The sequence below is a fragment of the Bos taurus genome, chromosome 2 (genome assembly GCF_002263795.3).
Source record: "Bos taurus isolate L1 Dominette 01449 registration number 42190680 breed Hereford chromosome 2, ARS-UCD2.0, whole genome shotgun sequence".
NCBI classification, from domain to species: Eukaryota; Metazoa; Chordata; class Mammalia; order Artiodactyla; family Bovidae; genus Bos; species Bos taurus.
In genome coordinates, this window is record NC_037329.1 from 52,809,391 (window position 1) to 52,833,854 (window position 24,464).

Here is a 24,464-nt window from a genome sequence, read left to right on the forward strand (position 1 = left end):
CATTTATTTGCAGTAGATGGGCAGGTTTGGGGTTTTATTTTTAAGTTACAAACTCAAGTTTAGTACAGAGTTCCTTTCTTTGCAAACTGGAAAAATTCAGCAACTGAGGCTTCTTTTCAGGGCAGACATGGTGTTGAAGTCCAGAGGTGGCTTTAGGGTCAGTCTCATGTCAGGGGGTAGCTTTGTCAAGAAGGAGAAACTAAAAACACACATTTCCTGAAAAAGATTTGGAAAATGTGATTAAAAAACAGTGATTAGCAAATGATGGTTCCTTGATTAATTTTTTTAGCAAGGTTGAATCAGTAGAAAGCTACACCTTGAAATGCTTTTATAGACAAACACATGCAGAAATATGAAAACACTCTCCCAATTACCTAGGGGTGTTATCGGTACTTTACTTAGCTGAGTTTTCAACGCGTGCTGTGTACAGTACCTCCTTTTCCATTTAGCAATATCTGTTTTCTTAAGCATTTTAGCTTTAGCAGCTTCATCTAAAATTCTATCAATCTAGATTATTTACTTACACATAATTAAGAATATTAAGAGTCCTTTTTTCTGAGTAAACAAACTGCACTATATATACATTTAAAAAAATCTAATTGTTACATTTTTTAAATCTGGGATTTTTTTTTCCTTTCTGGTCAGATTTTCCACCCCACAATGAACCTACTGGGTCTTTCTGTCATAAAGATATGCTCAAGCTTGGTTTCCTTTGAGTTACAATAGGAAAATGCCAGACTCTTTTTTTCCTAAATAATTGCTTAAGTGTACAAAGAGTACAAAAGAATATAAAAACAAAATGAAATGTGAGGGATACAGAGGAAAGAAATTGAAGAAAGTGGAGAGGAAGACAGATGAGAGAAGCAAAAACTGTAACTGGGATAAAAGAAGCTTATCAAACAGCTTTCAAAATTGCTTTGACCAACATAAGACACTCATTAAAATCATCATCATTCACTGAGATATTAAACAGCTAAGGGAAACTCTTAAGTGAATCTTGATTGATACTTGTGGACCAGTTTTTCCATTCATGCCTAACTTTTTTTTTGCCGTGCCACTCAGCTTGTGGGATCTTAGTTCCCAGACCAGGAACTGAACTCCAGCCCTTGGTAATGAGAGCACAGAGTCCTAAACACTGAATCACCAGGGAATTCCTTTGAGCATAACATTCAGAAGAATGTTACATTAAACATCCATATGCACACAAGGAGGTGGGGACGAAGCTTCCAAAGCATTTTACATACACAAAATAAACAAGACTATGTATAATGTATTATTATATGTTACCTACTGTAGGGGTAAAAATAAAGAAGATTTTAAATGGAGGAATTATTGAGACACACTTTACTCCTCAGTACCTTGACTAGCAGTTATATTCTTAACCAGTTAAGCGAGTCTTGAAGTGTATAAACCATTTGGAATCCCTAAGTCTAATGAATTGCAGCAGATAGATAATTGATTCTGAAATTGGCATATAGGTGTACATTTCATGTTCCCTTTAGAGCTGACTTAGTACCATGGCAATGAACCACATATGCACATGAGTCGTTGTATAGTAATATTATCTTGATGACCAAAATCACTTTATAAAATATACTTTAATAAGTTACTACAGAGCCTTGAATTTAAGCCATATAACTTAACCAATACTCAGTGGACATTTATAGGTATCATATATAAATTGGGTAAATGATAAAACGAAAAGCATTAAGAATAAGAAAAACGTATGGGAAACTATTTGCATCTTCCAATTAATCTAAAATACACCAGAAGCTTTTTCTCATTTATGAAGAAAAGAATTTTGTCCTTATGAAGAATTACTGACCCAAAGAAAAGTCACAAGAGGACTACAACTAAACAAACAATAAAAGCTACAATAACAACAACCAAAAACATTTCTTTTTTAGGAGAAAAATATGAAAAGTAGTAAATTCACCCATTTTAGAAATTAAGAAGAAAAGACATAAAATTTAATACACACAATAAATAATAAATATTCTTCTAGTTTCATATGATGGCTAATTAAGAAAAAAGCCCATGTGGAAAGTTTGGAAGAGAGATGAATATAACAAGGTAATTAACTCTTTGCTCCTTCAACCTTAAAGGAGAAAGAGCAGAGTGAGATTTCTTTTAAGTTTGGACCTGAAGCAACCTCAGAGATCAAATCTGTTTGTGCAAAAGAAATAAAAGGATTCTAGTAGCTCTTCATCTCGAGTCAAATCTTGTTTTTGGCCTCACTCTGATCTTGGCACCCCAAAGTCTCAGTGCTGGGGTTCTCTGCTCTTTGATTGAGCGCTTGCCTTTTATCACATGTGTGTTGTGTGTGAAGTCGCTTCAGTGGTCTCCACCTCTGTGCGACTCAATGGACTTGCAGCCCAGCAGGCTCCTCTGTCCATGGGATTCTCCAGGCAAGAATACTGGAGTGGGTTGCCATGCCCTTCTCCGGGGGATTTTCCAGACCCAAGGGTCAAATCTGAGTCTCTTATGTCTCCGGCATTGGAAGGCAGATTCTTTACCACTAGCACCACCTAGGAAGTCCTTCTCTCACACATGGTCAGCAGCTTTGTTCTCATGGGCTTTCTGTGGTGGAATCCACCATCTGGTATTCATTCTGTTACATTTGGGTAGTTCTTGATAGTTGAGGATGCACTTTTTCATCCATCATCTCATTTAGTCTTGCTAATATCCTTATGATATAGGTAAACCATAGCTTTAGTTCCAAACTTCAGAAGAAGCATCTCCAAATCATACTGCTAGTACATTGCAGAGTTGTGACTAGTGGTCATATGACAAGGTGCTGTTTCCCCCTTTTCCTTTAGGCTGGATTTCACACTTTGTTCTTCATTTAAATTGTGGGCATAAGAATAAGTTAAAATGACAGTACTTGTATTGGGTGGAGAGAAGACAGAAAAGGAGGAGAAGTTGAAGAAGGATGGGGAAGAAAAAAAAGAAGAGGATAAAAAACAAAACCAGCTCCTCTCTGCAGGTTTTTCTGTGCAATTGAGAAGGAGAAATCTTTAAATTACTTTAATTACTTTAATTTCTGCTTACAGAGATTAGTAAGGAGAGAAACACTTCCTAAAATTTGTATTCTATAAATGAAAAACTAATTCCAAAGCCATCCCAGTGCTTTGTGTTTTAAAGGATACAAATCTGAGGTAGATAAACCATTGAAAAGCTGTTTAATGAGCTCTTGGATATATATATAGAGACAGAGAGAGACTACAAGCTTGATTTTGAGTACAAGATGGAGACATATTCTGTTTATGAAATTAAAGGAACTTGGGGAAATTGAAAAAAAAATGGTAGAGAGGAAAAGAATATAGTCTTAAGATAGGAATACACTAGAACCTAAAGATAACATATCCAGCAACAAATTCCTCATGGTGGGATATAGTTGATTATAAATTTTTTTTTTTTTTTGTAGAGGGGTATATTACACTCGGTTCTCAGCTTATACATCAATGTAATCTCCATCTGTAACTTCAAAACTCCACTGAAATTTTGAGACAAAGAACTGACTTGATTTATTTCCACATTTGGGGAATGAAGGCATAGACAAGGCAGACAGGAGTAACAGTGCAGAAGGTGTGATTTAAAATAAAGATGTGTAGAATGATATGGAAGCAGGAAATAAGGACAGAAAATGATTAGGAGAAATGGAAGCCCCTGAGAATGAATACTAAAAAAAATAAGAAAACCCATAATACAAGAAGTTTTAATTTGTTGATGTTGTAGACACTTGACATTTTTGGCTGCTCAACATCTACCTAACCTTCTCTTGGAATCTAAAATCCTGTTTGAGGAGTTGATTCTTTCTTACTGAATATAATCAGGCGTGGGAATTGGATGTTGTCTTGAATAGAGGAACAAAAAGACAATGCTGGAATTCTAGTCCATCTGACCTAGTACATACCCAACCTGGCTGTTTTCACCAAAAGGTAGCTCTTGTTGGGTTCTGCTTCCTAACCTCCATAGCTTCTGGGGCTCCAACCAATCCCAAGCCAATGTCCAGCCTCCCTTTAATATGATTCTCTATCCCTGGGAGTTTGTCAGTTGCAGAAAAACAGAAAAACCTGGCTCAAGTAAGTTGCTCTGAGAAAATTACCATTTTGGGAGCAAGAATTGTGGATGTAGAGTGTCTTTTATCATTCCACTCTTTCATCTTGATAGGTAAGCTTCTCATTGGCTGTCCCTCTTATGTTCACAAGAAAGCTACAGAAATCTAGTCATCACATCCTCTCCACATCCCTCTTTCCAGACATGGGAGAAGGGATTTTTTTTCTTACCTGGGTCTCTCTCTGCAATTAAGGAAAGCTTTTCTCAGAAACCCATTAGAAGAATTCCCCACACATCTCACAGTGTCATATATGCATAAACTGGTTTCAGGGATGGAAATGACTTCTGTTCAGTTAGGATCTAACCCTGAGCCATAATGAGCGAGGGATAAATAGACACACAAACAAAACAGGGGATATTTTACAAAGATAAGAGGAAGGAGATGGAGGTTCGGTGGGGAAAAAATACTTCTCCCAATAAATACATTTATGTCTTATTTATTCAGATTTGTTCTCTGTGGCTTGCTGCTGCTGCTGCTAAGTTGCTTCAGTCGTGTCCAACTCTGTGCGACCCCATAGACGGCAGCCCACCAGGCTCCCCCATCCCTGGGATTCTCCAAGTAAGAACACTGGAGTGGGTTGCCATTTCCTTCTCCAATGCATGAAAGTGAAAGTGAAAGTGAAGTCGTGGGCTCCTCCACCCATGGGATTTTCTAGGCAAAAGTACTGGAGTGGGTTGCCATTGCCTTCTCTGCTGTGGCTTGCAAAGAATTCTAATTAATACACTTGGTTACAGCTACCACTGGGATTATTTAAATTGTAGATAGCTTTCTATACACACACACACACACACACATGACTTGCTTCTACTTTCAAAATTCATTTTTTCTTTTTTGTTCTGTTTTTATGCATGTGAAAGAATGAGTTGGGTTTTAGAAATGTATTTTTTAGTCTTCTAGGTGTCAAGCATTTATTGACCATTACTTTAATTTCTTAGTAATAATTTCCCCCAATCCCTAATGTTATATTTTTACATTTATTCATACATTCCTTTCTTGTTCATTCAGTAATTCACCTAGTCATTAATTTCTTTTTTTTGTAATGTGCTATGACGTATTTAATATGTATGTGGAAGGCATTGCGTTAGCAAAGAAAAGCAAATGTTAAACCACATTTATGTACCCTTAAAAATAAATGCGTGTGTTTTTTTCATTTTATTACATTTTTAAAGGGGAGCAATGGGACAAAAATGAGGCACACGTGGACATTCCCCATTTTCCCTCATTTGCTAACATGTCTTCTTGTGCTCTGAGGTGAGTTCAGCTCGGAGAGTCCTGCTTTGACAGACAAGTTCTTCTGAGCTTTAGGCATGAGAAGAGGGAGGAAAGGAAGAGAGAACAAAAGTTCAGAAGGTTAACTTTGGGGGAGGAGGTTATCTTGACTTGAGACTGGAATTTTAAGACAGATGTAAAGGAGCAGAAGCAGCTGCCGCGTGTGAATCGCTGGATGGGGGAGGCAAAGGGGGATTTTTAAGGTTCTCTGTTTCCTTCATCATGTTAAAAAAACAAATGAAGAGCTTGAGTTATTCTGAAATTATTTGTGGTTGCTGCACTCTCATGTATTTTTGTAACCATGGTGTTGCTCGTGTGGGTTATTGTTTTGTAATATCTAGCGTTCTATTTGATTACATGCGACAGAAATCACCTCACATTAACGAGGCATAAAATTTGGCTTCTGTGTGGAAAAGTTGTAGGAGATGATCTTGGGCATTATGAGACCCCTTGCTCGGGCGCCACTCTCTGGGATCTGGCTCGGTCTGTGTGTCTATCTTTCTCTTTCTCATTCTTTCTGTCTTAAGGTCCTCCTCCGGATTGTTTTCTCTGTAAAAGGCTATCTCTGTGTGGTGGGAAAGATGACTCATCGTATTTCACAGGATTGTTACAGCCTAAGAGGAAAGAATCAATCATGTCTAGCATCCAAGTCAGATCCTGGTAAAAATGTCACTTTCCCCCCTACCTGAGTCACTTTCCTGCACTTCTGGGGGATGGAGGAGAACCGAGCAAGACATAATTTCAGATGACTGCTCCCATGTTACAGAGGGATAACTCTTTCAATCTGTGGTACAGGAAACTTCCCAGCTACTAAGCAGAGTGACACTGCATCTCCGGGTAACAGTGCATCTCTTTATCAAATGTCCTCTCGGGTATTTACATACAGGATTGAATTCTTACTAAATTTAATACAATTTAAGGTATCTAATTGTCTTTTCAAAGAGTTGTTCAGAGGTTTACACTCCAAGTAGCTTTGCAATGAACATTGTTGGCTGGGCAGAAAAAAGTTTCCCAGGTGGCGCAGTGGTAAAGAATCTGCCTGCCAATGCAGGAGACACAAGAGACATGGGTTCAATCCCTGGCTCAGGAAGATCCCCTAGAGGAGGAAATGGAAACAGCTCTAGTATTCTTACCTGGAAAATCCCATGGACAGAGGAAAACTATGGAGAACAGTATAAAGATTCCTCAAAAAATTAAGATTAAAACTACCATATAATCCAGCTGTCTCACTTCTGGGTATTTACCAAAGAATTAAAAAAAAAAAAAAACCTAATTCAAAAACATATGTATATGTGTGCTCAGTCACTCAGTTGTGTCCAACTCTTTGTAATCCTTTGAATTGTGGCTCACCGGGCTTCTGTGCGGAGAAGGCAATGGCACCCCACTCCAGTACTCTTGCCTGGAAAATCCCATGGACAGAGGAGCCTGGTGGGCTGCAGTCCATGGGGTCGCTAAGAGTCAGACAAGACTCAGCGACTTCACTTTCACTTTTCACTTTCCTGCATTGGAGAAGGAAATGGTAACCCACTCCAGTGTTCTTGCCTGGAGAATCCCAGGGACAGGGGAGCCTGGTGGGCTGCCGTCTCTGGGGTCACACAGAGTCGGACACGACTGAAGCAACTTAGCAGCAGCAGCAGCAGACTTCTGTGTCCATGGGGTTGTCCAGGTGAGAATACTGGAGCATATTACCATTTCCTCCTCCAAGGGATCTTCCCCACCCAGGGATCGAACCTGCATTTCCTGCGTCTCCTGCATTGCAGGTGGATTCTTTACTGCTAAGCCATCAGGGAAGCCCTTAATTAAAAAACACATAGGTACTTCTGTGTTCATCTATACCCTGGCATTGTTTACAACAGCCAGGGTATAGAAACAACCTAATCCCATCAATGGAAGAATGGATAAAGAAGATGTTATAATATTTTATATATAAATATATATACACATATACATAATGGAATACCACTCAGTCATTCAAAAAAGATGAATTCTTGCCATTTGTGACAACATGAATGGACCTTGAGAGTATTATGCTAAGTGAAATAAGTCAGACAAAGAGAGACAAAGACCAGATGATTTCACTCATATATGGAATATAAAAAATAAACAAACAAAAATAAATGAACAAGTCGAACAAAAATAAATAGGTTGCTGCAGAGAACAGAGTAGTGGTTCTTACCAGACGGTAAGAGTTGGGTGAAGGGTGAGTTGGATAAAGAGGATCAACTGTATAGTGAGAGATGGAAACCAATTGTTGGTGGTCAGCATATCGCGGTGTGCACAAAAGTAAAAATATAAGGTAGCATACATGAAACTTATAAACTAGTGCTACCTCAACACAATTTTTTAAATAAATAAGCAGTAAGGAAAAAACCCCAAACAAAACAAAACTTCCTGTGGATTGTTATGAAAAGTTTTGAATCTCCAATGATAGAAATGTTTGGGGGGTACATTCTGAGTTTAACCAAATTGGAAGTGCAAATAGAACCCTGGTCTTTCTTTTGTATGCCTAAAACTTACACAAGAGTTAAAGAGGTCAAAGTCCTGAGCCCTGGTTATACAAAGGACTGGTGGCTTGAGGGATGTAATGGTTGGTGACCAAAAATAATTCAGAAGATACTTTGGGCTCTGACTATGAGGCTTTACTCAATACAGAAGAATTAATTAAACTTAAAAGCTTCTGCACATCAAAGGAAACTATTAGCAAGGTGAAAAGACAGCCTTCAGAATGGGAGAAAATAATAGCAAATGAAGCAACCGACAAACAACTAATCTCAAAAATATACAAGCAACTCCTCCAGCTCAATTCCAGAAAAATAAATGACCCAATCAAAAAATGGGCCAAAGATCTAAATAGACATTTCTCCAAAGAAGACATACAGATGGCTAACAAACACATGAAAAGATGCTCAACATCACTCATTATCAGAGAAATGCAAATCAAAACCACTATGAGATACCATTTCACACCAGTCAGAATGGCTGCGATCCAAAAATCTACAAATAATAAATGCTGGAGAGGGTGTGGAGAAAAGGGAACCCTCTTACACTGTTGGTGGGAATGCAAACTAGTACAGCCACTATGGAGAACAGTGTGGAGATTCCTTGAAAAACTGGAGATAGAACTGCCTTATGATCCAGCAATCCCACTGCTGGGCATACACACTGAGGAAACCAGAAGGGAAAGAGACACGTGTACCCCAATGTTCATCGCAGCACTGTTTATAATAGCCAGGACATGGAAGCAACCTAGATGTCCATCAGCAGATGAATGGATAAGAAAGCAGTGGTACATATACACAATGGAGTATTACTCAGCCATTAAAAAGAATACATTTGAATCAGTTCTAATGAGGTGGATGAAACTGGAGCCTATTATACAGAGTGAAGTAAGCCAGAAGGACAAACACCAATACAGTATACTAACGCATATATATGGAATTTAGAAAGATGGTAACGATAACCCTGTATACGAGACAGCAAAAGAGACACTGATGTGTAGAACAGGCTTATGGACTCTGTGGGAGAGGGAGAGGGTGGGAAGATTTGGGAGAATGGCATTGAAACATGTGAAATGTCATGTATGAAACGAGATGCCAGTCCAGGTTCAATGCACGATAAAAAAAAGAAAAAAAAAGAAAGTGGAGGGTTTTTTGGTATTAATAAATATATTCAAATAATCTTTTGTAGGTAAACATAATAAAATTTGTGTACATAGTGTTCATGGTACATATGGTACATTGAGTTATTGTTCCCAATTCCTCCCTGTTTTGGGGGTTATACAGTACATATATATATCCTTTTTCATTGACTTGGCATCGTCTCCCACTAGAGGAGGCAGAGTACTGTCCCCAACCCACTGGTGTTGGGCTTGGCCACGTGACTTGCTTTGACCAACAGGATTGGGTGGAGGTAACAGTGCCTCTCTGAGCTGAGGTTTTAACAGGTGTTGCATGTCCCCTTTGCTTTGCTGTCTATCATTCACTGTGAGAACACAATGGGGGAGCATATGGACATATATGAAGTAGACCTGAATTCAACCGAGCCTGCAGTTTGAGTCCAGCGCTGAATCCTGAAATTGAGTTTTTAAAAATGAATCACAATAGCTCACAGACCCATGAGGGAGAAATAAATGCTTGTTGTTTTAAATCACTGAATTTTGGAGTGGTTTTTCGTGAAGCAATAGCCTCAATAGCTTTCTTCCTTGTGGTCTCTTTTGCTAGTGTGCAGATTATGTCCTCTCTATCATTTTATGGAAGGGGAAGCCCTTAAATGATCCTGGATTTATCCCCACTTCCCTACAGAATTTCCAAGTCCTTGTTTCCTTTGCCCTTCTGGGTATGAAAATGAAAGCTGCTATGTTTCTGAGCCATAACCACCACCCCAGCTCCTACACTGCCTTGTTAGTTCTTGCAGTCACCACTTGGGTTCTTAGTTCCTTTTTTCTTTTGGCCCTTGGATTCTTCTTATTTTTCTGCTAACTCAACTCTCGATTAAAAAGGATAATGAAAACATTTCATGGAAAAACTTGACTGCTTCTCCTTCCCCTTCCTGAATAATTTATTTCTAAAGCCGCAACAAACATCAACAAAGCTGCTAGGTGAGACAGAGCAAGATAAGAGGATATAAGGGTCTAAACAAGATGAAGAGAATAGCTAGTCAAGGGTGGCAGGCAAAATAGCCTGAGGAATCAGCCTGAACAGGGTGAGAAGGTATCCACACGGGAGTCAGAGCCCAAGCAAGGGGAAGAGGCATCTGTGTGTGGGAGGGAGTCATAGTAGGGATGGGAGATGGGTTGCATAAAGTGAGGTTGATTACATAAGTCAACATCTGAGGAACTGTGGAAGCTTGTATTCTCATTGTTAGAGAAGATTACATACATGGAAAAGGGAGAAAACTAGAATCAACATGTGACTGGAAGTGTAAGACGAGCTCATGGTTTTCAGCATATGTATAACTTATCGAGAGACAGTTTTCAATTTCTATGGATAGAAATAAGTGTCAAGGTCGATACATGGTATACGCATAAGTATACTTCCTGGCTCTATCTTCTGATAGAGCTGGGAAGCACCAACACTCCAATAACAATGAACACACACAGCACTCGAGTCTTGGCTTCCAAATACTATTTTCCAGTAAAAAAAGAAAAAGAATTTTTAGAGAAATGGCTGATTCTGGGACTAAGGGGGAATAAAATTACAAGAAAAATCTGGAACTTCTACCATAAACCAAAGATCTGAAACTTCTACCATAAACCAAAAATATATTTTAAAAAAATGATTGGGAACATATCAAAAGAGCCTAAAGGTCAGTTTAAATGGGCTCCTGCTGGCCACACTGGACATAATTGGAGTATTAATACTGATAGAAGGGACTTCCCTGGCAGTCCAGTGGCTAAGACTTCGCAGGGGTGCAGCTTCAGTCCCTGGTTGGGGAGCTAAGATCCCACATGCCTCATGGCCAAATAAACAAAACATAAAACAGAAACAATATTGTAAAAAATTCAATAAAGACTTTTAAAATGGTCCACACCAAAAAATAAAAACTTTAAAAAATACTGATAGTAATGTGATAATAACTTGTAGAATTTACAATATTAAGTAAAATAAAAGACCAAGAGACCATACCAACATAAATGAATGAATGAAAGGATTTAAATTTGATGAAGAACAGGATTCGGTATGTTTTCATACCGACAAAAGGGGGAAAAGCCTGGAGGACATCACTTTTAGCAAGTGGGGACAGTGAACATCAGCTATGGAAACCATGCATGACCCGGTCTGATGCTTTGAGAGGAACACTGCCTCACTTCTGTGATACTGTGATCTGAATCAAATCATGAGGAAACTTCAGGCAAACTTAAACTGGGGGTAATTCTACAAAGTAATTTAATTCTTCTTTAAAATATCAATACTGGACTGAAAGTCAAGCATAAACTGAAGAATATTCCAGTCTAAGAGACTAAAGAGACATGATAAGTAATATGGTGTGTGCTTCTGAAGTGGATCCTTTGGTTACAAACATTATTGTTGCATCAGTTGAAACTGGAATGTGGTCTGTGGACCAAAGGGCAGGAGTGTATCAAAATTCATTCCCTGGTTTTGTTAGTTGTGTTGTGGTCAGTAGGAGGACACTCTTATTTGTAGAAAACACACATTGAAGTGTTTGGAGCTAATGTACCATCTGGTCAGCAGTCTATAAGTATTCAGGAAAAAACAAGCTATTTGTATTGTGCATGCTAAGTCTTTTCAGTTGTGTCTGACTCTTTGAGACCCACTGTAGCCTGCGGGGCTCCTCTGTCCATTGGATTCTCCAGGCAAGAATACTGGAGTGGGTTGCCATTCCTTCCTCCAGGGGTCTTCCCAACCCAGAGATTGAACCTGGGTCTCTTATGTCTCCTGCATTTTCAGGGGGGTTCTTTACCACTAGCACCACATGGAAAGTCCGTATTTGTACTGTAGGTCTAACTTTTTTGCTAGAGGGGAAAAAAAAAGAATTTTTGATTGTTTCAAAATCTAAAGCATCTAATAGCAAAAAAATACAAAACAAAAAACAAACAAACAAAAAACCATGTATAATATAACTCAATTCTAACTATTCTATTCAACAAGCTAGGGGGAAAAAAAACCCAGCCAACTAAACTCTTAAGAAAATAGGGGAGAGAGGAAGGTCGAACGACAAAATTAACGAAGTAGGAGACAAAGAAGCAAGAGAGAAAAGAGGGAAAGGTGTCCACTCTTCACCACTGAACAGCTGCTAAGACTTTTTCCTTACTTGCTGAGGCAATGGATGCTCTTGCTGCTGCTGCTAAGTCACTTCAATTGTGTAAAAGAGAGGGGAAAAGACAGTTCTCAGATTTGAATTTCAAAATTCTGGGCATTTGTGTATCAGACATGCCCTAAAGATCTGAAAGCATGATATTAATATCACAAACCAAATATTTGGGGAAAAGAGATGAAAAGTCAGTGTTTTTCACTGTATATTAAATGAAGTTTCTATAGTTAAAGAAGAGAAGTAAAGGAGAAAATGGTCAGAAAGGAAGCACAGAGCTTAAATACTGGTGGTGTCTCTGAGAAGGGTCTTTGCTCTGCTCTTCCTGCACCTGATCTGGAAGAAATGCCCATGATTAGCAGAATCTGGGAACAGAGAGCTCTCTGGTTTTGTATCTTGGGGGAATTCCAGAATCCTCCAGCCTCACCTGTGCGCACCACAGTGCAGAAGCAGTCGAAGAGAGGTCGCAGTGTGAGTGCTTGGGTAACCAGTCAGAGAGTGCCTCTGTGCTCCTGCATCCCAGTGCCTCTCTGAAAGACCCATATAGTTTCTGCAGGCCCAGAAGGCTAAGGACACTAAACCTAACAGGTTAGGGCTAGGGCTGGCTCAGGCAAATTAATAAGGTCCAGATAGGATGACGACATCGCAGAGATTCACACAGGTCAGCACTGGAGGACCAGAAGCCGTAACACATCTCTTAGTGAATGTCAGTGTGAATAGGCGATGGCTCCCATCCTAGCATCCTGTTTGTAAACTATTCTGAACATAATCCCCAAAGTATCCCCATGGCTTTTTTACAAGTTACTGAATGGATGGATGGATGGAGAGATGGATGGATGGATAATTAAAGGGCAATTCCTAAATTATATCACAGTCTAAAAGCTACTGTTATAGAATTTCATACCACTAAAAATGCCACTAATAGGCCAAATCACCCTCATTTATTTCTGCCCATCCTAGCAGTGCTTTTCCAAGATCAGCAGCAACTACGACCAGTAGAAGAATAGGTTCTAATATAATTTTCACCTGCAGCTGCAATAGCCCCAAAGTCAGTACATATAGTAAGTGACTTTGCAAAACAGTACATTAGGAAAAACACCATTGGAAGTTTCTGACACTAAAAAGTATTTTTTACGAAAGACATGTCTTCCATGTTTGCTTGTTTATGGAAGACAAATAAAAGGCATTTGAATTATTTTCTGCCCTGTTTGGAATCTTCTCTTTTTATCTTGGTCTTACCAGGTTTTTATTTGTATACTTAGGGAGATCTTTGTGGAAGGAAATTTGTAATTCTAAAGCAGTCGACAAATGAACACTCACACAGCATAACCAAACCACGATTTTATACAGATTTTTCTCTTTCGTAGATTCTGAGTTCTTAAAGGAAAATGTGGATGCAGTGGTGTGTCACAAGTTCTATTAGAGAAGTCCGTGGGAAAAGAGTACAACATGATGATCAGCCTTGGCAGGCTCCACATACAGTGTGATTATATTGTAATACTGTTTGATGCAATGATATGTTTGATCAGTTTCAAGAGATGAATATCACCTCACTTCAAACAATATGATACAGTCTCATTGTATGGAATTATGGCTGCTGTCAATCAGCATATGGCATAACCCTTAAAGTGCCATCTTCAGGGAATGTCATAAAAATGATTGCAACACTTGCATTAATTAGTAAGTTTTTGCACTAAAACCAAGCAAAACCTGTTAAGACAATTTATCTGCTATATTTCTGTTCATTTTTGTTATTATAGAAACATGTACATAACCCATCCTTGCAAACACTCAGCTGATTAACTCAACTTACTAGAAGAGCCATTATAATAAAAATCCTAGTTATGATTATAAACCTCCTTCCCCATATAAGTCAGTAAGCTGTATTTTCTCTATTTTGTTTTATAAACTCCAATATACCCTTACCTTAAACCAACTATCCTATCAAAGTGAGTGGCAGGTGCAAAATAAAGGCAAACATTAAATAATCATGAAGTCTGCGGTCCTGACAAGACAAACTCAAAATTTAAGCTCGACAAATGACAAATAAATGGCATGGGTGCATGTTTAGATAGAATAAATACAGATTAATACAGAGTATTTTGAATGTCATTAATTTCACTTTCTCAGTGTTAATTGTTAAATACACATTTTGAGAGAATAAGAATGACAATCCTTTTTTATATTAGTTATGGAATATTTTCCCTCTTGGCTGAGGTTGTGTTTCTCTGTTACCCATTATTTTGCCATTGTCACCCATTTTAACTATTTTGATTTTCCCCAATAATACATAATATGAGAAGTTAATGGTTTGACATGGTACATACTGATTTGATCTGAGACTTAATACATTTTCCCAAGGGGGCTAGAGACCCCCAGATTCAACTTAGTTTGTTGACAGTGTATGTATCACTTATTGTGAGCCTTTTCCCGAAAAATTCCTCTCCTACCTTGTCTGCTGACACTCTCCTTTCCACTTTTCCCCAGAGTCCTTTATGCCTGTTACTAACTGAGCAACCATCCTCTGTGGTAGACAGCCTTCTAAGGTAGCCTCCAATGATCCCTGACTCCCTGTGCTAATTCAGTCGTGTCCAAATCTTTGCGACCCCAAGGACTGCAGCCCACCAGGCTCCTCTGTCCATGGAATTCTCCTGGCAAGAATACTGGAGTGGGTTGCCATGCTCTCCTCCAGGGGATTTTCCCGACCCATAGATTGAACCCACATCTCTTACATCTATTGCATTAGCAGGCAGGTTCTTTACCACTAGTGATATCCGGGAAGCCCTCCCTAACTCCCAGTATTCACTAACTTGTACAATTCACCCCTTCCCCTGCCTTGAACCTAGTGACTTGCTTTTAAAGAATAGAATATGAACAAAGTTATTAGGTTATAGAAGACCATGACTTCTGGTTTGCTAGCAGTGTCTCACTCTTGCTGACTTTGAAGAACCAAGTGTCCATGTTGCAGAGCCATATCTGACCAAGAGCAACCTCTGACCAATGGCCGGCTAGGAGCTGAGACCATTCCAATAGCCCATGAAGAACTGAATCCAGGCAACTGCTAAAGTGAGCATTAAAGCAGATCTGTCTGCTCTAACATGACTGTGGCACCAGTTGACGTCTAGATTATAGCCTCCTGAGAGACCCTGAAGCCAGGGACCCTGCTAGGCTCTCCTTAGACTCTAAACTCACAGAAACTGTGAGATAGTAAATGTGTGTGGTTTAAGTCACTAGCATTCCCAGATGGCTCAGATGGTAAAGAATCTGCCTGCAATGCACAAGACCCAGGTTCCATCGCTGGGTCAGGAAGATCCCCTGGAGAAAGGAATGGCTACCCACTCCAGTATTCTTGCCTGGAGAATTCCACAGAGGAGCCTGGCAGGCTACAGCCCATGGGGTTACAAAGAGTCAGACATGACTAAGCAACTAACACTTTAAGTCACTAAAATTTGGGTTTGCTGTATAGCAATAGACAACTAATATAACTACTGTCTCTCAGTGAACATGCTTGACAGCTCACTGCAGCTCCTTTTTGTGGTGAGTTGTAGAGTGCAGTGGGGCTAGAGCTCTTCACACCAATCTTCAAAATATAGATTTCATCCTCACTGGAAGGCTATAAGGAAGAGCTGATCCAGTCCACAAAGAAATTTGTGAAATCTGTAAGACCTTCTCACAAAGACCTTACCATTATTCATGAGCAAGAAATATTGACAGTGTTTACTCCTTGGGATAAGGTTGTAAAGCTTTGAGGTATAAAGGTGCTATTTCTTTTTCCAAGGCAAGGTTTGGCATCTACACTTACTGGGACTATAGAAATATAAAATGGTTTTTATTCATGTCATGAGTGCTATATTCTTAGACACCTCTCTCTTGTTTCACAGACTTTTTCACACTGCTACATCATGTCAGCAGCTTCTTGAGTTCTAGACTTTGTGGTCAAATTGTTAACAATCCCAGTAGAGCCTTCAAAAAACTTAGAGGTAGGTGGTCTTATTACCAGTAACTGATGTGATTTGTAGGCTTGTTCCTACAACAGGGTTATATAATTTGTAAATTATTTTATCATTTACTCAGTTATCCACATTAACAGAGGGGAACGATGATAAAACAATTTAGTCAATAACCAAACACATTTTATTTTAGATTTTATTTATGAAAAAATATATATATATTTGAGCTCTCCTACACATTTTAGTTTTAGATTTATTTATGAAAATATATATATATATATATATATATATATATATATACATATATATATTTCAGCTCTCCTAGGTATGTTTCGGAGAAGGCAATGGCACCCCACTCCAGTACTCTTGCCTGGAAAATCTCACGGACGGAGAAGCCTGGTAGGCTGCAGTCCATGGGGTCACTGAGGGTGGGACACGAAGGAGCGACTTCACTTTCACTTTTCACTTTCATGCATTGGAGAAGGAAATGGCAACCCACTCCAGTGTTCTTGCCTGGAGAATCCCAGGGACAGGGAGCCTGGTGGGCTGCCGTCTATGGGGTCGCACAGAGTTGGACACGACTGAAGCAACTTAGCAGCAGCAGCAGCAGCAGCAGGTATGTTTAACCTAATATTAAGATCTTCTTGTTTCTTTGATTCATGTTTAGTGCTCGTGCAAAGAGAAGGAAACGCAACTGAGTGGAAGAGGAGAGTTAATTTGGTGCTGAACGTGTTTCATGGGTGGTCCATGTGTGATTTATCAAGAACTGATTTATTTAAAAGGTCCCTAAGTAGTCTAGAATTTAAAACAACAATGGAAAAACAATAACAACAATAACCAATGAAACTTCTTTCCTTATTAGATTAACAAAGATTTTTAAAATGAATTATATCCAGGCAAGGTTATAGAGAAAATGGCTTACACACAGTTGGTGGGAGTGTAAATTGACACATCCTTTTTTTCTAGAATAATTTAACAACATAGTTTAACATTTTAAGTCCATTTCATGTCTACGAATTTGTGCCAAGAAAATAAATCTGAATTTGCAAAGATGTTAAAAGATATTTATTGAAGCACTGTTTATAAGAATAACAATTGAATATAACCTAAATATCTGTCAATAGAATTAAATACATGATGAAATATACAAAATAGAGGCTACCATAGCCAGTTAAAGGGAAACACTTGTATCATGGAAAGGAATCAGAAATATAATGTTAAATTTTTAGCTAGTCATTGAACAAAATGTACATACTATGACTTCAATTTTTTAAGTCAACCTGTAAGCACATGGATTAACAGCTGAGAGATATATACATACACCAAATCATAAAAACTGATTTTCTCTAATAGAAGAATTATCTTGAGATATTTGAATATTTTCCAGTGAGATGTATAATTTAGCAGTCAGAAAAGATAGCTATTTTCCCTTTGAAAAGAATTCTAGATATTAATTTTTGCTTTTCCTGTTTTGGACACTGAAAAAAAAATCCGCACATAATCATCTGTTCTTCTTGTCCTCCAGGTGCTCATCTAGTTTTAATTAGCTCAGCTAACATTTATTATGGAGAAGGCAATGGCACCCCACTCCAGTACTCTTGCCTGGAAAATCCCATGGACGGAGGAGCCTGGTGGGCTGCAGTCCATGGGGTTTCGAAGAGTTGGACACGACTGATCGACTTCACTTTCACTTTTCACTTTTATGCATTGGAGAAGCCAATGGCAACCCACTGCAGTGTTCTTGCCTGGAGAATCCCAGGGATGGGGGAGCCTGGTGGGCTACCGTCTATGGGGTCACACAGAGTCGGACACGACTGAAGCGACTTAGCAGCAGCAGCAGTGTTTATTGAGCACCTATCATGTGTTCTGTGATAGTCACTGTGAAGAAGCAATAATAAATAAGAGTCTCTGACTCTGATGAAAAAGACACGTGAAACTCCACGTGAAGTAAAACAGCAGTCCCCAACCTTTTTGGCACAAGGGACAGGTTTCTTGGAAGACAATTTTTCCATAGACGACGGAGGTGGGGATGTTTCAGGATGTAACGAGAGCAATGGGGAGTGACAGTCACTTGCCACTCACCTGTGTGACCAGGTTCCTAACAGGCCATGGACCGGTACTGGTCCACAACTCAGGCTTTGGGGAGCCCTGAAATAAGGTGTATAAATGTTATATTACAGTAGATGTATTTAAGATATGGGGCTTCCCTGGTAGCTCAGCTGACAAAGAATCCACCGTCAATGCAGGAGATCCTGGTTTGATTCCTGGGTTGGGAAAATCCCCAGGAGAAGGGCTAGGCTACGCACTCCAGTATTCATGGGCTTCCCTGGTAGCTCAGATGATAAAGAATCTTTCTGCAATGTGGAAGACCTGGGTTCTATCCCTGGGTTGGGAAGATCCCCTGGAGGAGGGCATGGCAACCTACTCCAATTCTTGCCTGAAGAATCCCCATGGACAGAGGAGCCTGGTGGGGTACATACAGTCCATGGGGTCACAAAGAGTCAGAGATGACTGAATAGACTAGGCACAGCACGGCACATTTAAGATTAGGTGGGGTCACAGAGGAGGCAGCATCCATTTAAAATTATTGAACAGTTCATGAATTTGTATGTTCTCTCTGCGGGTACTTTTTCCACTACAAAAGTGTAAATGTCTTGAGACTGATTCTATAACATATACTTTTAAAATAACTTATTTGGAGTCCAGAATCTTGGTGATAGTATGCCAGGGGCTCATAGAATACATTTCATATTCGAATTATTTATTTGCTAGAGTAGTGGGTTTTGAATTTTTGGAATTCAAGACTGGAGTTCCAATATGAGAATAGGCAGTGACACATCAGAATGGATTTAAAAATTCAAAGCACTCCACAAGTAAGCAATAACTTCAGGCCTAGCAAGGTCTTAGGGTATCTTTGAAAGTATCCAAGGTATCAAGATAAGCTAGTTCACATAGTTCTGCCTGAAAATGGAGCTAGTGAAAAAAAACAAAAAAAACAAACAAAAAAAAGAAAATGGAGCTAGTGTTTGAGCAGAATGTTTATATTCTAATAAAACCTCATAGGTGAACTATATTTGTTTGAACACATATAATCCATATAGAATGTGTATGTAAATACACTTATATAAGCATATTTGGGAATCACAGATTTAGTAAACATGTCTTCCCTTCATTACTGAGTTGAAGTTTTGTTTTGTTTTGTTTTGTTTATCACAAAGGGCTAATTGTTCAGTAGAACACCTACCTGAGTGAACATTCTGTCAGGATAGACACGAATAGGAAATCATTAGCTGAAAGCCGACCAACAGATGCTCACACACCTGGGATGGACGGGGCTGCTGGCTCGGCTGTTTCAGAGGAGACTGTAAGAACACAGAGCTCTTTCAATAGAGCTAGTCAGTTGAGAGCTTTGTTCATGTTTTTTAAGAGACTAAAGAAAGTTGAGGCCGGCAGGGGAGAAAATCACTGGGACGGTTCATTGAAAGAGTACTTGCCCCCAAAGATTTTTATACTTTCCCCACAGAGATTGACTTAATCTGCCACTTGCCTTTCTTCATTTTCCAATCATTAATCAGATGACAGAACAGCTGAAGAAGAGAAATAAAAGGAGAGGAGTGAAGAAGAGAAAAACCGGATATGGTAGAAGGATCAGTCTCTCCATCTATCAATATGAGAATCTGGGGATATTCATGGTCCGTAGTGACCACACTTGAAAAGAGTTCTTTGGGATGAATCCCACTGTGTGTGACTTAAGTGTTAAAAATAAGACAACACGCTCCAAGTGTGATCACTTAGGATAAACACTGTATCACCAAACTGAGACTTAATTACAGTTTCAGCTTTCCTAGAAATGCAATCTTAGACCAGTCCATCAGGAATCTCCATATTAGCTATGAATAACCAATAATCTCTAGATTATTAGTTACATAATCTGCCTGCTAGATCCCTGCGTGCTGCGTGCTAAGTTGCTTCAGTCATGTCTGACTCTCTGCGACCCAATGGGATTGTAGCCCACCAGGCTCCTCTGTCCATGTGATTCTCCAGGCAAGAATATTGAAGTGGGTTGCCATGCCCTCCTCCAGGGGATCTTTCCAACCCAGGGGTCAAACCTGGGTCTCCTAAATTGGCAGGCAGGTTCTTGCCACTATGCGAAACCCTGGTAGATCCCTGCTATCCCCTAAAGGAAAATTATCTTATAATAACCAACCCACTTTTTAGCTTAGTATAACACCCTTATTCCTGCTCCCTTCTGTCTACAAAAGTCTTTCATTTTGTACAGCTCCTCAGAGGTACTTTCTATTTGCAAAATTGAATGCTACTTAATTCAAATTGGTTTTTGCTCAAGTAGACTCTTAAAATTTTTCATATGCCTCACTTTATCTTTTAACATAAGCTGCAATTGCATTCCAAAGTCTGTGAGACATTGCTCAATTGAAAACTTTGTAGCCTTGAAATTAGGAGCTCTGGGTCCTAGTCTGAGCCTTCTCTAAATAGCTGTGCAGTGGAGAGCATGCTATTTGTACTATAAGTGCACTTCAGCATCCTTATCTATTAAAAATAAAAAGAAAAACAATGCTTAACCTGTTAACCTCATCTCACATGACTAATGTGAAAATGTGAGACATCGAGTACATGAAAATGTCTTGAAAGATTTTAAACAAAGTGCAAAATTCAGACATTAAAATCAAATAAAGGTTTTTGGGGGTTGTTGATGGAGTAAAATATTTCCATGAAACTATTAACTGATGACTTTACTTAATAAAACTGTGTGACTTGCCAAAAAATGAATTGGTGTTAATTATAAAATTACCTTTTAATTAATGCATTCATTAATGATCTAATCAATATCAATTGAAGGTTTATTATTTTAAGGAGGATGGGCAATTAGCAGTTTAACACCATGAAAAAGAGATAACCAACTGACGGATGGGTCCCCATCAAGTTTAATTTTAATTTGTTTTAAAAGTATCTTCTTGAGGAATGAGTTTAAATGCATATCACTCTTTCTCCTTTCAGAAAATGAATATGTAAGTTGTTTAGAAAGCATATCTGAATGACCAAGAATGAAGTTGGCATACGTAACAAGAAATGAGCACATCTTCTAAATGGGCTCGATGGTATGGTCTAAGTTCTATTCTCTCACACAGTAATATAACTGGATTGCTCTTTAAATTAAGTGAATTTGTATGTCTGCTTTCCCTTAATGGAATCAGTTTTGATATACTCTTTGTTCATGCTGTTATGGCTTCAGTCTAAGGGTTCTTTGTATTAACTTTTTAAAGTTACATCACAAAGAGGTTTTAAGATTTCCCAGCAGGCTTTTATTTAACCAAAGCTTTTGATCTCAAACCTGCTGGGGACTAGTGAAATCCTTACCAATTCTCCAGGAACTTCTCTCTATTGGAATTTGAAAAGACCCACCTGAAGGATTGAACTCCCGGTATGGTTTCGGCTACCCTTCTGATCAGGCTATTCAAGCAGCCAGCGAGGGCGTCTAGTGCACCCTTTGTGATCGGCTAAGCAGCCTAAGGTGTCCTGTGCAAGAGCTGTTCTCCCGAGGAAATAAAAACCAGGAGGACACAGACCGATATACCTTATTTCCTGCTATCTTCAGTTAAAGGTGGATTGCAGGGGGTCTGCTTAACATCCTTTGCTCCCTAAATACCTTTTGGACATGGGAACTCAATAAAAGAACTTTCATTGCATCCATTACCCTACTGTGGTGCATAACAAATTAGATTTAAAAGGCTACTTTTTTCCCCCTTACAGCTATTTCCAACATTTTCTTTAAAATTTCAATTTAGTGTCTAGTGCCAGAATATTCTATAATATACTCTAAAACTCTTATGATACCAATAACACCAACTGAACATTACTTCCAAAGAATCAGGCTCATCTTCTTATAGACAAATTGTAGTTTTTAATTAACATAAGGTAAAAAAATAAAATTAAGGTAGAAAATTAATTATGCTTAAGACATGTTAAATATGAAACTATATAAAGCAATATTGTTCTTGGATAACTCTTTTTAAACTACAAACCTTCATTCACTTATTTGTCCCCAAATTCCCATTTTTAAAAAAAAATTTCACTTGAGGTTGAAAAATATCAGTGCCACATTTCTCAAACCTATTTTGAGAAATGGTGAGGTAAAAGTCTCAATGATAATATTTAAATATTATTATTCTATTTTAAAGTTCCATGTGCAGAGGTGTTAGGGCATGTCAACAACACAGAACATAGAGAGCAGTACAGCTTTGTAAAGAACACAGTATTTGTGGTACTGTATAGAGAACACATTTGCCCATAGACCGCTTCTCCAATATAAATGTTTATCTTTACCTTTCTGTTAATGTGATGTCAGATCTCTTCATTATTTAAAAAAAATTTTTGGACTCTGTTTTGATACGCAGAGATGGATATTGCTGTCATTGCATCAGATGTGATGATCCCTGATAAAGCCTCAAATGAGCTGTATGCTGAAGAACTAGAAAGAAATGTGTAAGTATTTCCAGAAGCTGTAAAATATTCAGTGCTCACTGCTTGAGGACATAGCCTCTCACACCACAGGTATACCAGGTATTACCAGACATTAAAGCATTTGCTTTCAGTATGTTTTTTTTTTTTTTTTCTTCTTTGGGCTCTGGTATAACTCCAGAAAAGTAGCTGGAACCATCTCAAATTCTGAATATGTGGTAGAGTGGTCAGGCTATGTTCAATCTGGATTTCAGAACCACTGCTACCACACCTGTAGAATATGACATAATTGTTCTGTTTCATAACTTATTAATTTTAGTAAGCATTTGTTACACATCTGATTGGTAGATATTTATGAATAGCTGCCTGATGGAATATTATGTTCTGCAGTTAATAAATAATAACTGATTATAGGAAGACAATATGCTATGAATTCTTTCTCTGGAGAAAGAGGGGCTCAAAGACTTGCAGAACTGAAAATCATGAGCATTATGCATAAAAAGCTTTCTGATTTTTATGGATAATATAAAACAAGTGTTGCTTATGTTGTGTTACAGTAATCCCCCACTTCTTTGTATAAAAAGGGTTATGCATTTTTGATGCATAGATGAAAGTCTTAATAAAATATTTCTAATGATCCCCAGCTTTTTCCATTCACTTTTATTCACAGAGTAAATAGTTACTTTTAGGGGATGATTACACAACAATATCTATCATTTAAAAATGTATATCACCTTTGATTAGAAAATTGCACTTCTAAAATGTACTCTTTAGAAATACTCACAGCATTCTGCTTAGGAGGATGTTCATTAGTGCATGATGTATGAGAAGAAAAATTGCAATCAATCTATATGTCCATCAACATGAAATTGATAATAAGGAATCAAACATCTATGGTAGCAGTACCATCATGGTTGCATGTCTACCAACACCAAGCAGTAATTCCTCATCCTGTATGACAACCATTTCAAGGAGGTATTGTTAACATCACACCTTATAAGTGTAGAAAGTGGATTACAGAGAAAATCACTTATCCAGGTCACAGAATTACTAATAGTGAAGCTAGGATTCAGATTCAGTCAAGCCATTTGGTCGCAAAGCCATGAACTTACTCTATTAATATTCATATATATTGTACAGACCTTCCCAGGTGGCACTAGTGGTAAAGATCCATCCCTGGGTCAGAAAGAGCTCCTGGAGAAGGGCTCAGCAACCCACTCCAGTGTTCCTGCCTGGGAAAGTTCGTGGACAGTCCATAAAGTCACAAAGAGCTGGACATGACTGACTATAACATTCTTATTACCCACTGTTATGTGTGTATTCAAAGAATGAGATAGTTTTAGAGATTATGAAATGAAAAAAAGTCTAAGAAGTAGTCAAAGTAATTCGGTCAAGATTATGTCCATATACATTAGAATATAGCAACAAAAATTGGAAGGATTATTCATCAAGCTGTTCATATTAAAATATCTGTGGTTAGACTTTTATTTTCTACTTTTGTGTATTTCTTTAATATTTAGATATTTTATAAATATGTATACTAAAAACAATATAGTTCTTTAAAATATCAACATATAAGAAGGAGTATCAATAAAAATAAAAAATTATTTTATCAAGACATGTGGCATTATTTTCAAGATCTCAAGTGCTGGCATTCAATTTGGCTTTTTTTTAACAAAGCATAAATAAGTTATACCATATAGAATTTTCATACGTTGAACATTAATTATTTCAGTCTGTTTTGGGGGAGGATGATGTTTGGATTATAAAGAAAGCCACCGCATTGAGACCTTTTCCCTTGTATAAGCAAGTTTTGCAAGTATCCTGTCTTACAACTATTGAATGAAAACCCTGTTTTATCAATAAAGTTATACATGTTT

At 38.3% G+C, this 24,464-nt stretch overlaps 1 protein-coding gene and 1 long non-coding RNA gene across 14 annotated transcripts in view; one reads left to right on the forward strand and one right to left on the reverse strand.

Annotated features, from left to right (window-relative positions):
* LOC132343028 (uncharacterized) lies at window positions 1-23,872 on the reverse strand. The gene is made up of 3 exons (XR_009491674.1): window positions 23,727-23,872; window positions 22,450-22,594; window positions 1-216 (listed from the first exon to the last, which is right to left on the reverse strand). It is a non-coding gene; the product is annotated as an uncharacterized lncRNA (long non-coding RNA).
* The window catches only part of GTDC1 (glycosyltransferase like domain containing 1), a 496,188-nt gene that overhangs the window by 437,236 nt on the left and 34,488 nt on the right, over window positions 1-24,464 (forward strand). For 8 of the 13 annotated variants that reach the window (XM_059875284.1, XM_059875283.1, XM_059875270.1 and 5 more), the window contains one exon: window positions 4,565-8,594. In XM_059875284.1, the coding sequence (XP_059731267.1) occupies window positions 4,565-4,723 (159 nt within the window). In that variant the 3' untranslated portion in view covers window positions 4,724-8,594. Of the gene's footprint in view, window positions 1-4,564; window positions 8,601-16,038; window positions 16,138-21,123; window positions 21,225-22,520; window positions 22,609-24,464 lie in introns of those variants that run through there. The other 5 variants (XR_009490748.1, XR_009490749.1, XM_059875323.1 and 2 more) reach the window with 4 other exon arrangements.